Source organism: Pagrus pagrus, assembly GCF_965226575.1.
Source record: "Pagrus pagrus genome assembly, chromosome: 5".
Classification (NCBI taxonomy): domain Eukaryota; kingdom Metazoa; phylum Chordata; class Actinopteri; order Spariformes; family Sparidae; genus Pagrus; species Pagrus pagrus.
The window spans coordinates 1,796,943-1,817,262 of NC_140189.1; the positions used below are offsets into that span (position 1 = coordinate 1,796,943).

At 39.3% G+C, this 20,320-nt stretch overlaps 1 protein-coding gene and 1 long non-coding RNA gene across 2 annotated transcripts in view; one reads left to right on the plus strand and one right to left on the minus strand.

Moving 5' to 3' along the window:
* Positions 1-1,775: 1,775 nt before the first annotated feature.
* LOC311257295 (alpha-1,3-mannosyl-glycoprotein 4-beta-N-acetylglucosaminyltransferase B) overlaps positions 1,776-20,320 on the plus strand; it is a 77,667-nt gene continuing 59,122 nt past the window's right edge. Inside the window, exon 1 of the mRNA XM_084352836.1 lies at positions 1,776-2,217. Coding sequence (XP_084208962.1) covers positions 2,127-2,217 — 91 coding nt within the window. The 5' untranslated portion in view covers positions 1,776-2,126. The remainder of the gene's footprint in view (positions 2,218-20,320) is intronic.
* Positions 5,771-6,870, minus strand: LOC311257395. Its single transcript, XR_014622619.1, has 2 exons — positions 6,690-6,870; positions 5,771-6,352 (listed from the first exon to the last, which is right to left on the minus strand). It is a non-coding gene; the product is annotated as an uncharacterized lncRNA (long non-coding RNA).

Here is a 20,320-nt window from a genome sequence, read left to right on the forward strand (position 1 = left end):
TGTTCAGGCCGAGTAGGAGGAGTTTCTCCATTAGTCTCTGAGGGGGATGATGGTATTAAATGCTGAGCTGAAATCAATGTACAGGATTCTGGCTTAGGTGTCTTTCTGGTCCAGATGGGTGATGACTGAGTGCAAAGTGGTGGATATTGCATCCTCTGTGGAGCTGTTGGGACGATAAGCAAACTGGTGTGGGTCATGTGATGCAGGGAGGCTGGCTGTGATGTGTGGTTTGACAAGCCGCTCAAAACACTTCATCACAATTGGTGTCAGTGCGACAAGCGGTAGTCGTTCAGACAGGATACAATTGATTTCTTTGCTACTGGTATTATAGTGGATGTTTCGAGGCATCTGGGGACGATGGCCTGACTAAGATGTTGAAGATGTCAGTCAGGACATCTGCTAGCTCACCAGCGCAGGTTCTGAGTGCACATCCTGGGATGTTATCCGGGCCTCCCGCTTTCCGTGGGTTGACCCTAGTTAGGGCCCTGCATGTGTCTGCTGCGTTGATGGTAGAGAAGGACCAGCCCACCCTCTGGTTGTCGGGTTTGGTGCTTCAAAGCGTGCAAAGAAGTTGTTAAGCCTGTCTGGAAGAGAAGAGAGTTATATGGTTATATATTGCTGATAATATCTGAGCCATTAGTTTTGTATTTGTCTTACTGTATGTATATGTGCATTCACGGCAGTCATTCAAATGATGTACTGAGCATTTATACTGTTAAGAAAATACTTTAAATAATGTTTTTTTAAAAAGAAAATCTTGCCAAATGTAACAGGGTACTACTTGAAATCTAAAAAAATAATGCCCTTCATATTGTCATATTGTACACACACACACACACACACACACACACACAGAGATAGATAGATAGAGAGAGACAGAGAGAGAGAGAGAGAGAGAGAGAGAAAATACAAAATATAATATGTATACTTTCAACCTTATTATTATTTGGAAGGTTACAATACCAGTGTCTTATCAATATATCAATGTTTGATGTATTGACCCAAGTGCACCCCTTCAACTTGCTAGACACTGAATATGTGACTATGATACCAAGATCATTTCAAATAATGTCCTTGCTTTGTATTTTGAAAAACAATCAGTGGCGCCTCCAGAAATTTTTAATAGGGTGGCCATATGGGGCCACTGAAAATCTTGGGGTGGCACACCAAAACCAAAAGCCATAACTGAATGTCAGGAATTCTATTATGTTGTTTTAGTATAGGCTAGAGTTAAGGAAATAACCTCCTGATATACTTGATTTCTTATTCCATATTTAATCAGAGATCTCAGAAGGTGGATGCTATTTAAGGAATAATCAAGGCAATGTTTATCCTCAGTTACAATGTTACTATGAGGTAATGGGTCCCAGTCCCGAAAAGTGATGTCACTACACCAGAAACCGGTTTCTTTTTCATAGTGTTATCTATTTCACTGACATGAAATAGAACTACTCCACCAAGACCTTCCATGATGTATCAGAAATATAGCCTAACCTTAACATTAACTTGCAAAACAAATGTCCAACCCAACACCAGAACAAAATGTTTTGTAGGTGATTAAGACTTACTGAAAATGTGTGGACATAATTACATGAATGTCACGTTTATCTCTCTCATCAAACATGATAAGCTATGAAATACTCCCTTAACATCAATAATAATAATAATAATAATAATAATAATAACGATTTTTCATGCTGTGGCATTTAATACATAGTCACTTTGTGTTATTTCTGAAATTCAATGAGCATTTGAAAAATGCATTTTTACCAGTTACTAGTTCATGAAATACACAGCTCATGCCCTGGCCACAGGACAAGCGTCGTCCTCTCCTTCCACCAGCAGATGTCGCTATTGCACCCACATAAATATTACACCTGTTGGTCACTCGCAGACAGTTTATCAGCGTTTTCAAATGACCTGTCATGTGACCGTGTATCTATGGCATGCTATTGTGTTTTTGGCCTTTGGGGCAGGGCAGTCACGCCCGTAACTCTCCCTCACCTGAAGTGTAACATCACCTGCACTTTACCTGAACCGCTCACATGTACCTGCTGCCTGCTGGTGTGAAGGTATCTGCAACAAGCCTGTAGACAAAAACGGACGGACTGATAGTAATAAATGAAATGAGGATTTACTCTTTAAAATTTGGATGTCTGCTGGTGTTCGCGTGTTTTGCGTCGGTTACTTGGATTAAATCATTCCCCAGTGATGTAGGTAAGTTGAAAGTGTAACCTGCCCTTAGGTCTTAGAAAGTGTAACTTTATATGCTAAAACAAATGTAGGCTTAATTGACTGTCTGGTTCCTCGAAAACAAAACTAGTAACGTCCCAGGTGAAAAAGTATTACACTTAATTATATTAAAAATATATTTGTTGCATAACAAAGGTTATTACAAATATACTTTTACTTTTTGTGCTTAATGTGTAGTATATTTAATATATAATTTTAGAAAGTGTACTTTAAAATATATGTGATTAAGTTCATCTTCAATATACTAAAATTAAACATACTAATTATGCAATGATTAAAGCTGTACTTTATTTTACTTATTAGAAGTGTACTTTATTGTAAGTCTATTGTAAATTGTTCTAAAGTATAGTTTTAAAAAGTATACTTTATTTCAAAGCACTTATAGTAGTAGATTAGTATTCTTATTAAAAGTGTACTTATTTTTGTGTCATTTGTAATATACGGTTAATATACTTTATTAAAGTGCACTTAATTTGCACTTTTTTGGAAGTGAACTTAGGTACACTTATTAAAAGTGTACTTCACTGTAAGTCTATTTTAAATTGTTCTAAAATATACTTTTACAAAGTATACTGTATTTCAAAGCACTTATAGTAGTAGATTAGTATTCTTAGTAAAAGTGTACTTGTTTTTGTGTCATTTGTAATATACGGTTAATATACTTTATTAAAGTGCACTTAATTTGCACTTGTACTTTACTGTAAGTCTGTTTGAAATTGTTCTAAAGCATACTTTTACTAAGTACATTTTATTTCAAAGTACTTATAGTAGTATATTAGTACTCATAAGAAAAGCATACTGATTTCAAGTCTTTTGTAATATACATTTAGTATACTTTATTAAAGTGCACTTTAATTTCAATTCATTGGAAGTGAATTTAGGTACACTTATTTAAAAGTGCACTTTATTGTAAGTCTATTTTAAATTGTTCAAAAGTATACTTTTAAAAAAGCATACTTTATTTCAAAGTACTTACATTAGTCGAATAGTATTCATAAGATAAGTGTGCTTATTTGAGTCATTTGTGGTATACTGTTGTATGTATTTCATCAGTATTACATTGCAACAGATTTTTAGTCTACCTCATTTACAGTTCATTTATTTGCTCCACTGTAAAATACTCCTGCACACTGTTTATCACAGATACATGCCGTAATTTACATTGCAGTCAATACTGTAATTTTAAATCATTTTTTTGTAAAAAATACGTTCTGTCACTGTTAAGTTTCCTAACCTTGTTTTAATAACAGATATATGCCGTAATATATAAAAGCTAACATTGTACATTTTGCAATTATGTTTTGGATAAAAAAATATTTACAGTTTGTGGCCATAAATGTAGGTCACTCTCTTTTCCTAATGTTATCAAGTCATCACAGTTCCTCAGTCATCACACATTTCCATCTTCACATTTCATCAATCAAATCGCAAGAGTTGGCAGATTCAAAGGTCCGAATCGAGGCAAGTACTCTATTGCCGATATGCTATTTTACTCTTGGTGTTTTGAGATTCCCTTTGACACTTCAAAGACCAAAAGGTGCCTGTCTTGGTGGGAACTTGGGAAATGTCGAGGGAACACAGGCAGTTTGTGACAGTTTCAAGGTCTCCCTTGAACTCTGTCACTACTGTCCCATAAAAACAAAGACATGTAATGTACAGCTTCACAGGTTTACGATTCCTTGACCCAAACTAGTGGATCTAAAATCCAGTCCAACAAAGGTCAAATTAACATGGAACAGCCTCAACAGACAACAATTTGTAGGAAGTCGCAAAATGAAATGAGTTGTAATTAATATATGCATTTCACATTTAAGTACAGACCCTTTTTATATACAGTCTATAGTACAGACCCTGGAAAGAAAGGCGCCTAATTCAAATAGCAACGTTTGCATCTTTGCCGTCCAATCAGCGCATTGTGCTCAGCGTCGCCTCATTTAGCTCCAGGATTCACGGCGCTTCTTTCTGGTCATGTTGCTGTTGAATGACATTGACCCGCTAACGTCTCCGTCGCGATTCACAGTAAGTACATTCAATGTTTTTATTTTCTGATCGATACATTTTAAATTTCCATTCGTCACACCAGCTAATTTTATGATTTTGTTGGCGAGTCATGACGTGTTTCAGCAACTTCAGTCATTGTAGCTAGCCAGATAACCAACGTTAACGTTAGCTAACATCAGTATTACAGCTACTGTAACTGTAAGTTAACCTATTATTACTGCTCTAGGTAGCGGTAGCGTTACGCCTGTGTGTATGTGCTTCAGTAGTACAGTATAATATTATTAAGAGTGGTGTGGTTTCTTTAAGGGGTGGAGCCGTGCATGTGTGTGTAGAGTCTCTGTGTGTGTAGTGGAGCGAGCGGCAGGTGAAGTCGGAGCAGACATTAGCAGTGCAGAGGAAGAGGTTAGCCGTGCATGTACAGTTCAGTATGTGGCCAAATAAACGCACAAGCTTCTCCAGACCACGTAATGTCTCTCCTATTGTTTTACCAACTGCTGTCTGACAGCGAAGTGAAGTGAAGGGTGTTAGCCCTGAAGCTAACCGGCTCCAGCCCAGGAGGAAAACATACTCCCCTGCACTCTCCCACTACGGTCTGGGAGCTGAACAGGAAAGGTTAACACGTTTACCTGTTCACGTTCAGTGTTCATTTGTTTTGCTTAGTACACTTGTACAGTCTACTGATTTATCCGACTGTACATGTTAAGCGGTCGTCTAGCTGCTTAGTTTATGACTTTAATTTAAACTACTTCCAAGAAATAATGGACCTTATCAGCCAACCTGAAGCTTATGTATGAAAGCTGTTCATGTCTGCAGAGACAGTATAGGCATGTCATTACAGTATCTGAATGCAAAAACGACAAGATAACGTGACCTCTATTGATCCTACACCAGTAACTTGTGATAGCAGCTCAAGAGTCATAAGTAGAGGAAAAGATTGATTGATTGATTAATTGATTGATGAATAAAATCAAAATAAATAAATGTATACATGATATACACCTCTCACTGATAGATATGGCCATGGTTGGATAATTGCACAGGACAAGTGAGCACATGTTTGTAATATAAAGATAAAATGCTGTGTAGCATTAATAAAAAAATATAGCCTGTAAATATGGTAATTGCACAGAGACTGGAATTTCACAGGACCTACACACTTGTTCAGCACACTATGTTTATTCTGTGAGTCATAGTTGTTACCACTGTTATTATTTCCATGTTGTCTTCAGATGAGCACTAAACCAAAGAGCCACAAAGCAATGGGAGTAGGGGAGTGGATGGTGAGACTGAGGACATTCGCCAGCTCTGGGGTTTGGCCTGCTGGAGGAGGCAACAGACCAGCCCCGAGGCAGCGCAAATGGCATGATCTCTACCAGAAGGTAAAGTACAGCAAAATATCCACCTATTACTCATGACCATGTGTAACACTTACAGTGAGAGGTTAGTCTGAGGAATAGTATGACATCAATATCTAAAATCTAAGTTCTAGGTGGAGGATTAATAAGCAAAACACAAGTGCAATATTTAGACAATATCTGGATGCATTTATTAACCATAAAAAAAATAGACACTTCTCTCAATAAGTGCTTATTTACCTCTGTGTTATGCTTTGACAAAAATAGTAAAACAAAATACAGTGAACCAGGTTCAAGTGAAAATAAATGTACCTCTGTTTACCCAGAGCTCTCCAAGATCACAATAAAGAATAAAACAAAATACCTCAATTGTCCAAATGTAAATTACTGTACCCGGGCACTTGAGATAACTTAACTTAAATAAAATCACCTCCACTGTAAAGTGGGATCTTCCTCATAAAATAATTTTGCTTCTTCAAGTATAGTTTAGTCCAGTCAAAAGTTGTTTTTTTTAGTCACTTTGTCTCCTTTGAAGTTTGTCCAGTCTCAGTTCAGTTATGTAGGGGCCCCCTTTTCTTTTGTTTTGTCAAATCTTATCTGGAATCCAGTTGAAGCTGTAGTATCCTGATCCACGGAGTGGCTCCACTTGAAGCTGTAGTAGCGACCCGGACTGCTGCTCACCCGCTGAAACCACTGCGAGTCGCCGTCGTCTCCTCTCAGAAGTCAACCATAAAAAAACCAACCTGCATAGTGTACAGTTCAACCTTAGTTAAAGTCCATATTGATTCTTTAAACTATGCAGCATCAGTAGATCTTAGCATCTCGTTTTTGATATCTTTCATCTCACTTTTCCACACAGTCACAACACAAATAAACAACACACATAAACTTTTAAGAAAATAAAACTTAAAAGGCTTTTGTTCCTACTAGTAGTATCTCATACATTATTAAGGCAACAGTGATAAGCATTTTTTCCAAACACCTCACATTCCTCCGATTGTTTTTTTTTCCTCACTCACGTTTGTGAATTTAGCTCAAGCTAACAAAGTTAAGCTAGCACTGAAAACGTAACACACTCACCGGAGAATAGTCATCAAAACACATTAGCTAGTTGTCCTCCTTAATCTTCTGGCGACACAACATCATCCCGGGCAACTTTGACCTCTCCTCAACAACAATAACTTCAAACTTAATCAAAATATTAACCTTCCCTCCACGCTGTTCACAAAGAAGCTGCACTCGCACTCTCATCTTGTTTGCTTTTTTTTCCACTTCCTCCTTCTTCCTCATTTCTACGCTGGTTTTTAAGACCCTTCGGTGAGCACTATGCGCCACCTTGTGGATGTTCACGCGCTACTACATACAAAATCACAACACTTCAAATATCATATTATGTTAAATTTATGGGGGCTACACATGCATGTCACTAGATGAGAAATAATCATTCTGATGGTGCAGATTGTATTAATCTGCACCATGGACTGTACACTGAGTGTCTCACTCCAGCTGAATACAATTCTGATTGTTTCAGATTGAGAAATGCCCCATGCAGGCCCGTGGTCAGACCACCCTCTTTAGAGGGTTCATGGCCTCTAGCTGCGGATTTCACACTGTTAAGGTGAGCTTTAGAAAAATTACATCTCGCATGTATGTTTACATTGCTGTTATGCTGTTGCTGTTACAGCACATGTCATAATGCTGTTGTTTTAGCAGCCTACCACTCAGTCTCCTGCTGATGTCCAGCCTGTGGTCTCAGCCTCAGCCCTTGATGCAACTGATAATGCAGCCCAGCAGTCTTTCCTGCGCCCCCTCCAAGTTTAGCTATGGTGAATATTGTCGCGGTAATTAATGTCTTGTATGAATTGTTTGTATGCGTTTCATCATAAAATTGACTCATCATTATTGTTTCTCTTTCCAGTTCACTAAATTACGATTTGTTGTAGCACAGTCAGCCTCAGTAAAGCCGAATTTAGTGGCTAGAAGGAGTCCCAGCCCTTCTCCTTCTCCTCTGTCCCCTGTGAAGTCCCCAAACCCAACTTCATCCTCTGTGAGGACCCCGTCTACGGCCTCCTTGAGGACTGTAGCACCCTATAATGTAATAATTTCCTGAAAATGTAATAACGCCTGAAAATGTAATAAAATTTGCACTTAACTCACTTGAAAATGTAATAAAACCCAATAATGTAATAACTTCACCAATAATGTAATAAAATAATCTGACTGATATTGTAATAACATTTTTACCGATACTGTTATACCTTGTTATATTATTAGGAATTTATTACATTTTCAGGAGGTTTTTTTTTTTTCAAAACTGATAATGTAATACTTGACAGATAATGTAATATATATGTTCATTTTCAGTCCAGAGTTCTACATTTTGTGTTTTGAGAATCTAAGAATGTTATATATACTGGATTTGAAACAACAGAATGACTATTGCTTCCCTAGTGATTTCCAACAAATCACAACCACAAAACAACCACAAACCAACAAAACAACTTTCAGTATAACACTTCATTTGAAGAGGGTATACATAAGCATTCATACTGTAACACCTGCATACACATTACATGACACCTGACATAAACATAGGCCTACATATCCACTTGTAAATGGTTATTAAATCACTTTCAATGTCAAATGGACATCTTAGTCTATGTCTAGTGGCATAGTGGTCAGCTGACATACTGTCATACTGATAGTATATTATGACATTTACCTGTATAAATGAAGGTTAATAAAAATGTCAGCATCAAAATGACAAAACTTGATGACAACTGGCATCCTTTTTGGGGTTTATACAGGGTTTCTGAAGTTGTATGATGTTTCTATGATAGTACAATTCAAATTTGGTGAAAGTAATTGTCTAAAGGTATTACGTCCATTTAAATCCTGTTTTATTGAAGTGACGTCATTTCTGCAACGCCATCTGCTGGTAATGTCACTTACCAGCAGATGGGCTGCAGGCCCTCTAGTCGTGTTCTAGATCGTGTTCTAGATCGTGTTCTACCTTGCAGGCCCTGCAAGGTAGAACACGATCAAATCAAATCAAATCAAATCAAATTTTATTTGTATAGCCCAAATTCACAAATCACAGTTTGCCTCAGAGGGCTTTAAAATCTGTACAGAGACGACACCCTCTGTCCTTCGACCCTCGATTCGAGTGGGGAAAAACTTGCCCCAAAAAAAAGCCCTTTTAACAGGGAAAAAAAAATGCGGAAGAAACCTCAGGGAGAGCCACTGGGGAGGGATCCCTCTCCCAGGACGGACAGACGTGCAATAGATGTCGCATGTACAGAGCAGATCAACGAGATCACAATGTATACAATTATAATGGATGGTTGACAGGAATGAAAGTACATAAAGAGGTATTACAGCAATAATAATGAAATGCACATGAAAATGTGATTACTAGTGATAACAGTAGTAGTGATTAACGGTAAGGATAGTATGTAGTAATGCATTACAATAATAGTAGTGGAACGTATGTAACAGAGATATGACTAATATTAGCGACAGTAGTGGTGGGTGTCATGCAGGGCCATGGCAGTAGGCGCATCCATGATCAGGCAGGGCCATAGCAGTAGGCGCATCTACGATCCACGACCCGGGCGCGGCCAGGATCCATGGGAGCCTGTAGGACTAGAAAGCACAAGGACTCCGGGGAAGAAGTGAAGTCAGTGACATGCAGAGATGGGGCATGTATACAGGCATAATGTATACAGATGGAGAGGAGAGGAGGAGAGAGAAGCTCAGTGTGTCATTTGTCCCCCGGACTAGGCCTATAGCAGCATAACTAAGAGCTGGTCCAAGACAGGCCTGGGCCTGTCCTAACTATAAGCTCTATTGAAAAGGAAGGTCTTAAGTCTACTCTTAAAGGTAGAGAGGGTGTCCGCCTCCCGGACCAAAACAGGAAGATGGTTCCACAGAAGAGGAGCTTGATAACTGAAGGCTCTGGCTCCCATTCTGCTTTTGGAGACTTTAGGAACTACAAGTAATCCTGCGTTCTGGGAGCGTAATGCTCTAGTTGAGTAATAGGGTAGTATGAGCTCCTGGAGATATGATGGTGCCTGACCATTAACAGCTTTGTAGGTGAGGAGAAGGATTTTAAACTCTATTCTTGATTTTACAGGGAGCCAGTGCAGAGAGGCCAATACAGGAGTAATATGATCTCTTTCTTAGTTCCTGTCAGTACACGTGCTGCAGCATTCTGGACCAGCTGGAGACTCTTTAGAGACTTGTTAGGGCAGCCTGATAATAGAGAATTACAATAGTCCAGCCTGGAAGTAACAAATGCATGGACTAGCTTTTCTGCGTCTTTTTGGGACAGGATGGGCCTGATTTTTGCAATGTTACGTAGATGAAAAAATGCAGACCTTGAAATTTGTTTTATGTGGGAGTTGAAGGACAAATCTTGATCAAAGATAACTCCCAGATTCCTGACGGTGGTGCTGGAGGCCAAGTTAATGCCATCCAAACTAGCTATATCATTAGATAATGCATCTCTAAGGTGTTTAGGACCAAGTACTATAACTTCGGTTTTATCTGAATTTAACAGCAGAAAATTGCAGGTCATCCAGGTCTTAATGTCCTTGAGACATGCATGGAGTTTAGTAAGCTGATTAGTTTCATCTGGCTTTATTGATAGGTATAACTGGGTATCATCTGCGTAACAATGAAAGTTTATGGAGTGTTTCTGTTGCACTCTCAAGCAGACATGACTCCGTCTCACTGTTTGGCAACTTTATTTGTCCCGGTTCTATTCACTTTTTTTTACGAGGCATTCCCCGACGCAGCGAGGCATCAAGGTAAAACAACACATCAACCACTCTGCTGGGCGCCCGCTGATGACATCACATCACCTCTGACCTCAGTCCGAAAAATATAAAATATAAACAAAATGAAAATAGTTTAAATAGCTTCACTTTCTCAGTTCTTTCGCTCACTGGAATCTAGATTATAAAAATGTAAAGTATAAAAATGTAAATTAAATAATGAATGTTATATCTAGGTCTCAACACCCTCCCCCACTAACTAAGATGTTGCCAAACATTTTCTTAATCTCTTAACTATTGAACACTTTGTGAAAAGGTAAGTAAACAGGTATGTATGACACACGGCACATTTTTTAATTTACAGGATGATGAGGTTGTACTATCTTAATAATCCATTCTTTTTTTCTTTGCAAAAGTCTCTCATGGCCACAATACAGGATCCAATGCTCATAGTCCATGAGTATTGAAGGGTGCATAGTCCATAGAAGCATTGGCGGGCCCCCCAAATCTTCACAAATGGGACAAGGAAATTACCATCTACACCCAGAATTGTGTGTTAACACATTTCATAGCCATGTACCAAGTCTATTCTGTACACAATACTAATTCGTACTTTACAGGTGTACCACACTACTGTCTTGACTACAAAATACTAGAATGACAACCCCCCATTTTCTGTACTTATTATTAAAATAAATGTTCAGATACCCTGTTTTTCTTTTATATTCTGTAATGTGTGTCAATTACCACATTGGACTATAACTTATGTAACATATCAGAGATAAACTAACTTATTAAATTGTCTTGTGTGTGTGTGAATCTCTATTCATGACAAAAAGGATACATGGATGATGATCTGGTCGGCAGGTCATGGCTGGTCTCAGGGGGCTCTCTCACACCGACAGGGCAGGTTTTCAGCTGTTGAAAGGTTGGCTGGCCTAGCTGGTCATAGGTGTAGACACGCCTGGGCTGCCGAACTCTCTTAGGCCTTTCTCTCTGTGTTTCAGCATCGCTCTGCTCATCCTCGGATTCCACAGCTGGAGCGTCACTCTTTTCCTCCACGCCATGTCTGTCCTCCACATGTTCCTCTTCAGAGTGTTCCTCAGGTATAAACGCCACCTCAGGTCTGTCTCTGGGTGTGTCACTCCTGGGGCAGAACTCTTTTGCTTCTGCATTGAGGGGCAGGTCTGCATGTCTCACTGCTGTCCACAAGTGATACTCCTCTTCACTAGAACTGTCTGTATCAGTTGGGTAAGTGTTGTGCTTGCGTGTATGTTGTCTTCCTGTTCTCAGGGATCCAATTCACTTCTCCTGTCTCGTCTATGCCCAGGGCTTCCCCGATGCATTTGACGGTTTCCTGTTGACACTCCTCAGTACATTCTTGGATGACGTCCTCAATGGATTCTGGTCTGCGTGACAGGAAGTCTGCATCTCTATTTGCTGTTCCAGGTCTGTATTTCAATGTAAACCTATAATCCGCTAACTCTGCCACCCAGCGGTGTCCAGCTGCATTCAGTTTTGCTGACTTTGTGACATACGTCAGGGGATTATTGTCACTGTACACTGTAAAGTGGGGTGCATGGAAAAGATAGTCCCGAAACCGCTCTGTTATGGCCCATTTCAGCGCCAGGAATTCTAATTTGCCAGAGTGTAACTTGTAATTCCTCTCTGCTGCTGTTAAGGTTCTTGATCCATAGGCTATCACTCTGAGAACACCCTCTTGACGCTGATACAAGACTGCACCTAGACCATCTTCAGAGGCATCCACATGTAGCACAAAGGGTTTCTCTAGATCAGGGTACGCCATGACTGGTGGATTTGTCAACTGGTCCACAATTTTGTTTAGTATTTCTTTGTGGAGCGCTGTCCACTGCACTGGATGAGAAGGTGGCAACTGAGCAGATTTGCGGCTAAGCTCCTTTTTCTTTTGACTTTGCTTCACGTCAGACTTGGGCTTCGCTAAGAGTTCATAAAGGGGCTTGGCTGTCCTAGAAAAGTCTGGTATGTAAGATCTGTAATAACTAAGGAATCCCATTAGTTTTCTCACCTCTCGCACAGTAGTTGGTGTTTCATGCTTCAGTGCTTGAACCGCCTCTGCTTCTTTAGGATTCATCTTGTATCCTTCTGCAGAGATGACACGACCTACATAACAGACCTCACTTTTGAACAAGTCACATTTTTTTGGTCTCAGTTTTATGCCACACTCTTGCTGTCGTCTGAGCACCTGTCGCACATTTTGAATGTGTTGATTGAAGCTGGAGCTAAAAACCAATACATCATCCAAATATGGGACACATACCTCGTCTCTGAGGTCTCTCAGGCATCCCTCCATGTAGCGTTGGAAGCAGGCAGGGGCGTTGGTCAGCCCGAATGGGATCCTCACCCATTCATAAAGTCCCCATGGTGTTATGAATGCCGTGCAGGGTATGCTTTTCTCACTCATGAAGCCCTGATGGTATGCTTTTCCCTGGTCCAGCACCGTGAACCAGGAGTTGCCACCAAGATTGTCGAGAATCTCTTGAATCCTCGGGATGGGATGACGATCAGGCAGTGTTTTCCCATTCAGTAGCCTGTAGTCTATACACAGCCGCAGACTCCCATCTTTCTTCCTGACGCATACTACAGGTGAGGAGTATGAGGAGCAGGACTTCTGGATCCAGCCTCGGTTGAGTATGTGTATGTGTGTTTTTACTTCCTGATAGAGATGTTTAGGGATTGCATTGTATGTTCTTTGGACAGGCACATTGTCTTTTAGCTGTATCTCCATTTCCAAATCTTTAATGCACCCTGTATCCCAGTCATCCTTTGCGAAAACATCACATTCTTCCCTGAGCATTTGTTTTACCTGCGGTTGCTGGTCTTCTGACAGATGGCTCAGATCCACAGGCGGATCCCAGGGCTCACCTCGTGATTCTCCACTGAACTGCTGCCCAGGCGGGGCAGCACTGCTGTCTGGAGCTTGTGGTGTCTGTTCCTCAGCCGACTTTGTCTGCAATGGGTAGATGGCAACAACACTGTGCAACAGGCCAAGTGTGGTGCGACTGCAAAGCACAATATCATTATCAGTCATATTTTCCACAGTCACTTCAATTTTACCATTATCTTCTGAAGGAAGCTTAATCAATTGTTCTCTAATGGCTAGGCCGGATGGCCATGGTGCCTCAAGGTTTGGCTCGAACACTACATGTGATGCACTCACCACACTCTTGTTTAGCCGACCACACTGTACAACCATCACTTTGTTCCTTGGGATGGTCACTGGTTGTCTGCCTACTCTGGCTAAGTGGGGCTGGTTTTCAGGCTTTTGCTTCTTCAAAACAGATAAAACAGCTAGCTGGGATGGGTACCAGGACAGGTTTGTCACTCATTCCAGCTACAGCATCTTTGAATAAGGTGACTTCAATTTCCATCCATCCCTTATATGGAATATCAGTTCCATTCGCAGCCGAAAGCTCCAATGATCCATCTTCAAGTAGCTCAGTCACTGGTCTCACTTCAACGTCTGGTAGGTACTTTGTTTTCCAGTTGGTTCCCACAATTGATACCTGTGAACCAGTGTCCCACAGTATCGTGGTGTCAACTCCTCCTAAAGAAGCTCGAACTAGACATCTTTTTCCAACCAGCTTCGCCGTTTGCAGCTGTTTACCAGTGAGAGGTGCTCTTAGACTGAAAAGTTCTGCTCTGTCTGAGTTTTCAGTTGGACCTTGCAGGATTTCAATTTTGCTTGTGCTGGCTGTGATGTTTTTCATTCGGCATCCTGATGCCCAGTGTTCTGTGCTGCCGCACTTGTAACAGTGATCACATTTTCCGTCAGGGTTGGACTGTTGACATTTCCGACATTGTCTGCTGTTTACAGTCCTAGGTTGTGCGCTGTATTTTCGACTTGGCTCTTCTCTGACTCTCCCTTGTTGAACATGAGACTGAGGGACTTGTTGAAGGCTTGCGATGTGTGTGGTGAGGTTCTGAATAGCTTCACATATGGCTTTGTTACCTTGATCAACCTTTTCCATGAGTGTATCACGTTTGTTTGTTTCACCACTTTTATTCTTGTTTGGTTTTTGCACATGTTCAGTTTGTTCACTTTCTTCACCAATTGCTGCCACTCTGATCATTTTTGCTTTTGATGTGGTTGACAGCTTGTTCTTTCTTTCTATTTCCAGGCTGTATGCAGCTGTCATTTTCTCCAAAAGTAACTTTGGGATTTTGTAAGTCTGGTTTTATGTCCGTTCGAATAGTGTCATCATGAAGACCAGCCATTACTGTTTGAAGGAATTGATTTTGAATTAGTTCTGCACTGTACTTCAAACCAGACTTGACTCTATCTGAAGTGAGGACAATTTGTTGTCTCAGGTCCATGGCTCGCATCAAAAACTGTATAGGCGTCTCTTTGGGCTCCTGAACTGCACGTGTGAGGGAGTGATACAGCTCTGTAGCATCTTTTTCAATGTAGTGAGTCCGTAGAATTTGTCTGAGGGCTTGCAGTGTCAGATCTATTCTACTCTCCAAATAACTCTTCAGTTTTGTTCCTGGAGCTATTGCTTGAATAACAGCCTCGACAACTTCTCCCTCCTCATATCCTTTTTTTAGTGCCCTTTGAATCTGTCTCTCCAAACTTGAGTAGGTTAATTTGTCCTTTTGATTTGGTTCTCCAATTTGTCCAGTTATTTTTAACTCTCTCCTGTACAGTGGATGGACAAAAGACACATTTTGACTAGCTACAGCAGCTGTTGCATTCAGGTTTGAACCACTTTCCCTTTGTCCTTCTGTATTATTAGATGCCGTTTCATTTTTGTCCACATGGTGGTGCTCTTGTACTGCATTTTGAGGCAGGAGTTCGTCGCTATCCTCAAATTTTTCTTTTACTTCGTCAATTTTGTCATTTAGATCCAGCAAAACAGACATTCCTTCATCCTCCCGTGAGATAATATCTTCTCCTTCTATATACTGAAGAATAAGCCTTCTCAACTTGCGAGGTAAGTTTTTATCACGTTCCTCCACTGTAAGACCAAGTGCTGCACACACATCATTCAAATCCGGTGTTTTCAGTGTCAGTAACTTTTCTTCTATCTCTGCCACAATACCTTCCCACTCTGGCGACATCTGTTGCAGCTCCGACATGATAGACAATGTTTACCTTCACTGTCTGTGGCTTTAGATGTCTGCAGGCTTGGTTAGCAGCTAGCATTAGCTCTTTCAATGTCCGTGTTGGTTGCTCGTCATTCGTCTTGCTTCGCGCTGAAGAAAAACCTCCAACCGGGCGGAAACACCAAGTTTATGTTGCACTCTCAAGCAGACATGACTCCGTCTCACTGTTTGGCAACTTTATTTGTCCCGGTTCTATTCACTTTTTTTTACGAGGCATTCCCCGACGCAGTGAGGCATCAAGGTAAAACAACACATCAACCACTCTGCTGGGCGCCCGCTGATGACATCACATCACCTCTGACCTCAGTCCGAAAAATATAAAATATAAACAAAATGAAAATACAGTTTAAATAGCTTCACTTTCTCAGTTCTTTCGCTCACTGGAATCTAGATGATAAAAATGTAAAGTATAAAAATGTAAATTAAATAATGAATGTTATATCTAGGTCTCAACATTTCCGAATTATATTTCCTAGAGGGAGCATATATAAGGTGAATAGTATGGGTCCAAGCACGGAGCCTTGAGGAACACCATGACTAACCTTGGTATACAGGGATGACTCATCATTAACATGTACAAACTGAAATCGATCCGATAAATAGGACTTAAACCAGTTTAATGCGGGTCCTTTAATGCCAATTAAGTCTTCCAGTCTCTGTAGTAGAATGTGATGATCAATGGTATCAAATGCGTCACTAAGATCTAGCAAGACCAGGAAAGAGATAAGTCCTTTGTCAGAAGCGATTAGGAGGTCATTTGTAACTTTCACCAGTGCCGTCTCTGTGCTATGATGTGTTCTAAAACCTGATTGAAAATCCTCATATAAACTATTGTTATGAAGAAAGTTACATAGCTGGTTGGCGACTGCTTTCTCAAGGATCTTGGAGAGGAAAGGGAGGTTGGATATAGGTCTATAGTTGGCTCTCTGGTGACTGGCCAATAAAGACATATCTCCTTTTATGTGAACACTTGGTAAGTGAATATGCAACGTCTCAGCATCAATACCTTCAGATTTCTGTAGGATACCAGAAAAAGTTTGATAATGGTAGAATAGTGTACTGTAGGCTTTAGACTAGTTTTTATTGTCCATGTGGCTACATGCTAGTTCTTACTGATGCTAACTTCTTGACACTTTAGCCAAGGCTTGGCTACATCTCTAAATAGCTTAAGACAGGGGTTCCCCAGCATTTTTTCACTGTGGACCGTTCACGGGTGGGCAATTTTTTTTTCAAGTGAAAAAGTTGTTTTAGAAAGACTAACATACGTTTACCTCATTACATTACACATATAATATAAAAATGATTGCAGACGGTCACATGGTTTTCTGTTAACATTTTAAATTCAATAAATACATCTTTGTTACAACTAACCATAATATACTCTCTGTAATCTAATTTTTGCTGCCGTCACCTCGGAAAACTCCTCGCTTCACAAAGATAATATGTTTGTAATGGAAGCAGGTTTTCAGTGCTTTTGTGGCCATCTCAGGATAATCTGCTTTAACCCAGAACGCAGGCAGAGTTTAAGTTTTCTGCGAAGTGATGAAGCGGTGCAGAGCCGGTCGCCACATTTAATATACACAGCGGGCTTGGAGCATGTGAATCACCTGTTGCAATGAACCCGTTATTTAAACAGGACTGGTTTTTCTTTTAAAGTGACTATGAGGAGTTTCTGAAAGCGAAGTGTTTTCACACTACATTTCCCATGAGCCTCTGTGCACACGGTGAAATTCTTGGACCGACGCAAGATGGACTAAAGTGAAAAACATTTGCCAAGAATGTTTTCATTAATCAAGAATGAAAGTCGGAGGTTTGAAGACGAAGTAGGTCAGTAGTTCCGACCATAAACGGCGATCCGGCGGCGTTATTCCCATGACCCGCCGGGCACCATCTGGGAAACCAAAACTAGGAAATGCTAGGCGAGCTGACCACTAAATAATAATATCGAAATAACTATAAAGACAAAACAATATATTTATTGAAAATGGACTCAATGGTCTTCTGTCATCTCATTATTGAGTCTTTCCCGGCGACACTTGTTTTTTACTCTTTTACGCCTGTAGACTTGCCTGTCAATTGCGCAGTGCTGAGAAGAGGCACAGGCGGAAACAAACAATTATATATATTTTCATTCTTTTATTTGTATTTAATCTTTATTTATACAAGTAAATCTCATACAGTATACCAATATGACAGTATGTCAACTGGCCACTATGTCACTTGACATAGAGATGTCAATTTGACATTGAAATTGATTGAATAACCATTTATGAGTGGATTTGTAGGATTATGTTTATGTCGGGTGTCATGTAATGTTTATGCAGGTGTTATGAATGCTTATGTATACTCTCTTCAAATGAAGTGTTACTGAAAGTTGCTTTGGTTTTGGTTTGTGGTTGTTTTCATGAGGTAGTGATTTGTTGGAAATATGTGAAATGAAGAGGTACCTTTAGGAAAGAGTTACCTGGGGTCTCCAGTGCTACTCAGAAGCTTATATCTGAGCTGGAGTTCTGGGCTCCCAAGGAGGTAAGTCCTTCACCCACTCAGTAAGACCAGGATGCTGTTGCATGTCCCTGAGTATTTGCACATATGCATATGGCTGTATGGTACTCAAGGTCTGCAATTTAACCCAATAGTCATTCTGTTGTTTCAAATCCAGTATATATAACATTCTTAGATTCTCAAAACACAAAATGAAAAACTCTGGACTGAAAATGAACATATATATTACATTATCTGTCAAGTATTACATTATCAGTTTTGAAAAAAAAAAAAAAAAAACTCCTGAAAATGTAATAAATTCCCAATAATGTAATAAGGTATAACATTATCGGTAAAAATGTTATTACAATATCAGTCAGATTATTTTATTACATTATTGGTGAAGTTATTACATTATTGGGTTTTATTACATTTTCAATCGAGTTAAGTGCAAATTTAATTACATTTTCAGGCGTTATTACATTTTCAGGAAATTATTACGTTATAGGGTGCAAGGACCCCCAGCCCCGCTCCATCCTTTGTGAGGACCCCCTCCACGGCCTCTGTGAGGATTCCCAGCCCCGCTCCATCCTTTATGAGCCATCCTGCCTGCTGTTCAGGAGTTACTACTGTTTCAACATACACTACCCAGTGGAACTACGCTCAACACTGGAGTTCCTCCAAAGGTACAGTTTCTTTCTTGTTACATTATTAAATAACACAAGACATTTGATTTCACTTCTCAGTTGGATGCTGTCTGCATAAATAATGTTCATTTTCTAATTTTCTATGAATTATTACCAATTAATAACAAAAAATAATAAATAAAAGAAATAAACAAATAATAAATAAAAAATACAATCCTACACAACTATCAATTTAATTTTAAAGCCTTTTAAGTATATTTTTAACATACTGGTGGTCTAATAGTACTGCAAGTGTATTTCAAATCAGGTGGTGGGTGTACTTGCGCAGGTGTACTTTAGTACACTTAAAGTTTGTAAAAAGTTGTCCAATTGAACATACTATTTACACTTTAAGTGTACTAAAATAGTACTCAAGGAGTACTCAATGACTACTTGAGCACACTTAATTATATATAAAGGCGACAAAAGTATAGTATAGTATTTTTTCACATAATGTGAAATCAAGTATTAATTCCTGCTTCATTTTTCCACAGACGCTGAGGGAGAAATTACCAAATACGGAGAGAGTACATTGAGATCCGAGCCATGCTCCGAAGGAAGTGCAATAATGAGGGCTACGCCAAGGTTAATTCGTTTTTCCAGTAAATTTACTGCATTTTTTGTTTTATTTTGTCACAAACTGTTATGTTCGTGCAGCATTGTTTAATTGCCTGGATACCCCGGTTGAGAGGTTTTTGCGTTTTAATATAAATAAATTTGATTTTGTTTTTTCAATAATTTGAAGTGGATTTCTTTCATAGAACTGAGTAGCACTCTTTTAGTGTACTAGTGGTACCAGAAATTAAGTAGATCGAAGTGCATGTGGTGACATTAAGTATACTTCTGTACCACTAACACAGTGTACCATACAGTACTAATACCTGCAACACCTATTGCACTTCAAATACACTTCTAAACCATACATTACAGTATAATAATATTATACTTGAAGTACATACCTTTTTGATGCTTAAATTGTGATATTACTTCACTATAAATGCATTTTTATTAACATAATAGTGCACTTGAAAAGTAATATAAATAGTCAGAGAGTGCACTTGGTGTAAACTTGAAGTATTATATATGGTATAATAATATACTTTAAGTACATACCTTTTTGATGCTTAAATTGTGATATTACTTCACTATGAATGCATTTTTATTAACATAATAGCGCACTTGAAAAGTAATATAAATAGTCAGAGAGTGCACTTGATGTAAACTTGAAGTATTATAAAGGCATGCTAGAATAATGATAAGTGCATTAAAAATACAATCCTACACAACTATCAATTTAATTTTAAGGCCTTTTAAGTATATTTTGAACATAGTGGTGGTCTAATACAATTGTACTGCAAGTGTATTTCAAATCAGGTGACAGTGTACTTGCGCAGGTGTACTTTAGTACACTTAAAGTTTGTAAAACGTTGTTCCAAATGAACATACTATTTACACTTTAAGTGTAGTTAAGTAGTAATAAAGTAGTACTCAATGACTACTTGAGCACACTTAATTACACATAAAGGTGACGCAAAAAGCATACAGCATACTAAATGTGTACTTAGTACAGTCTGTAAAAGTATAATTCAAGTATAGTATTTTTTCACCTGGGGTTACATTG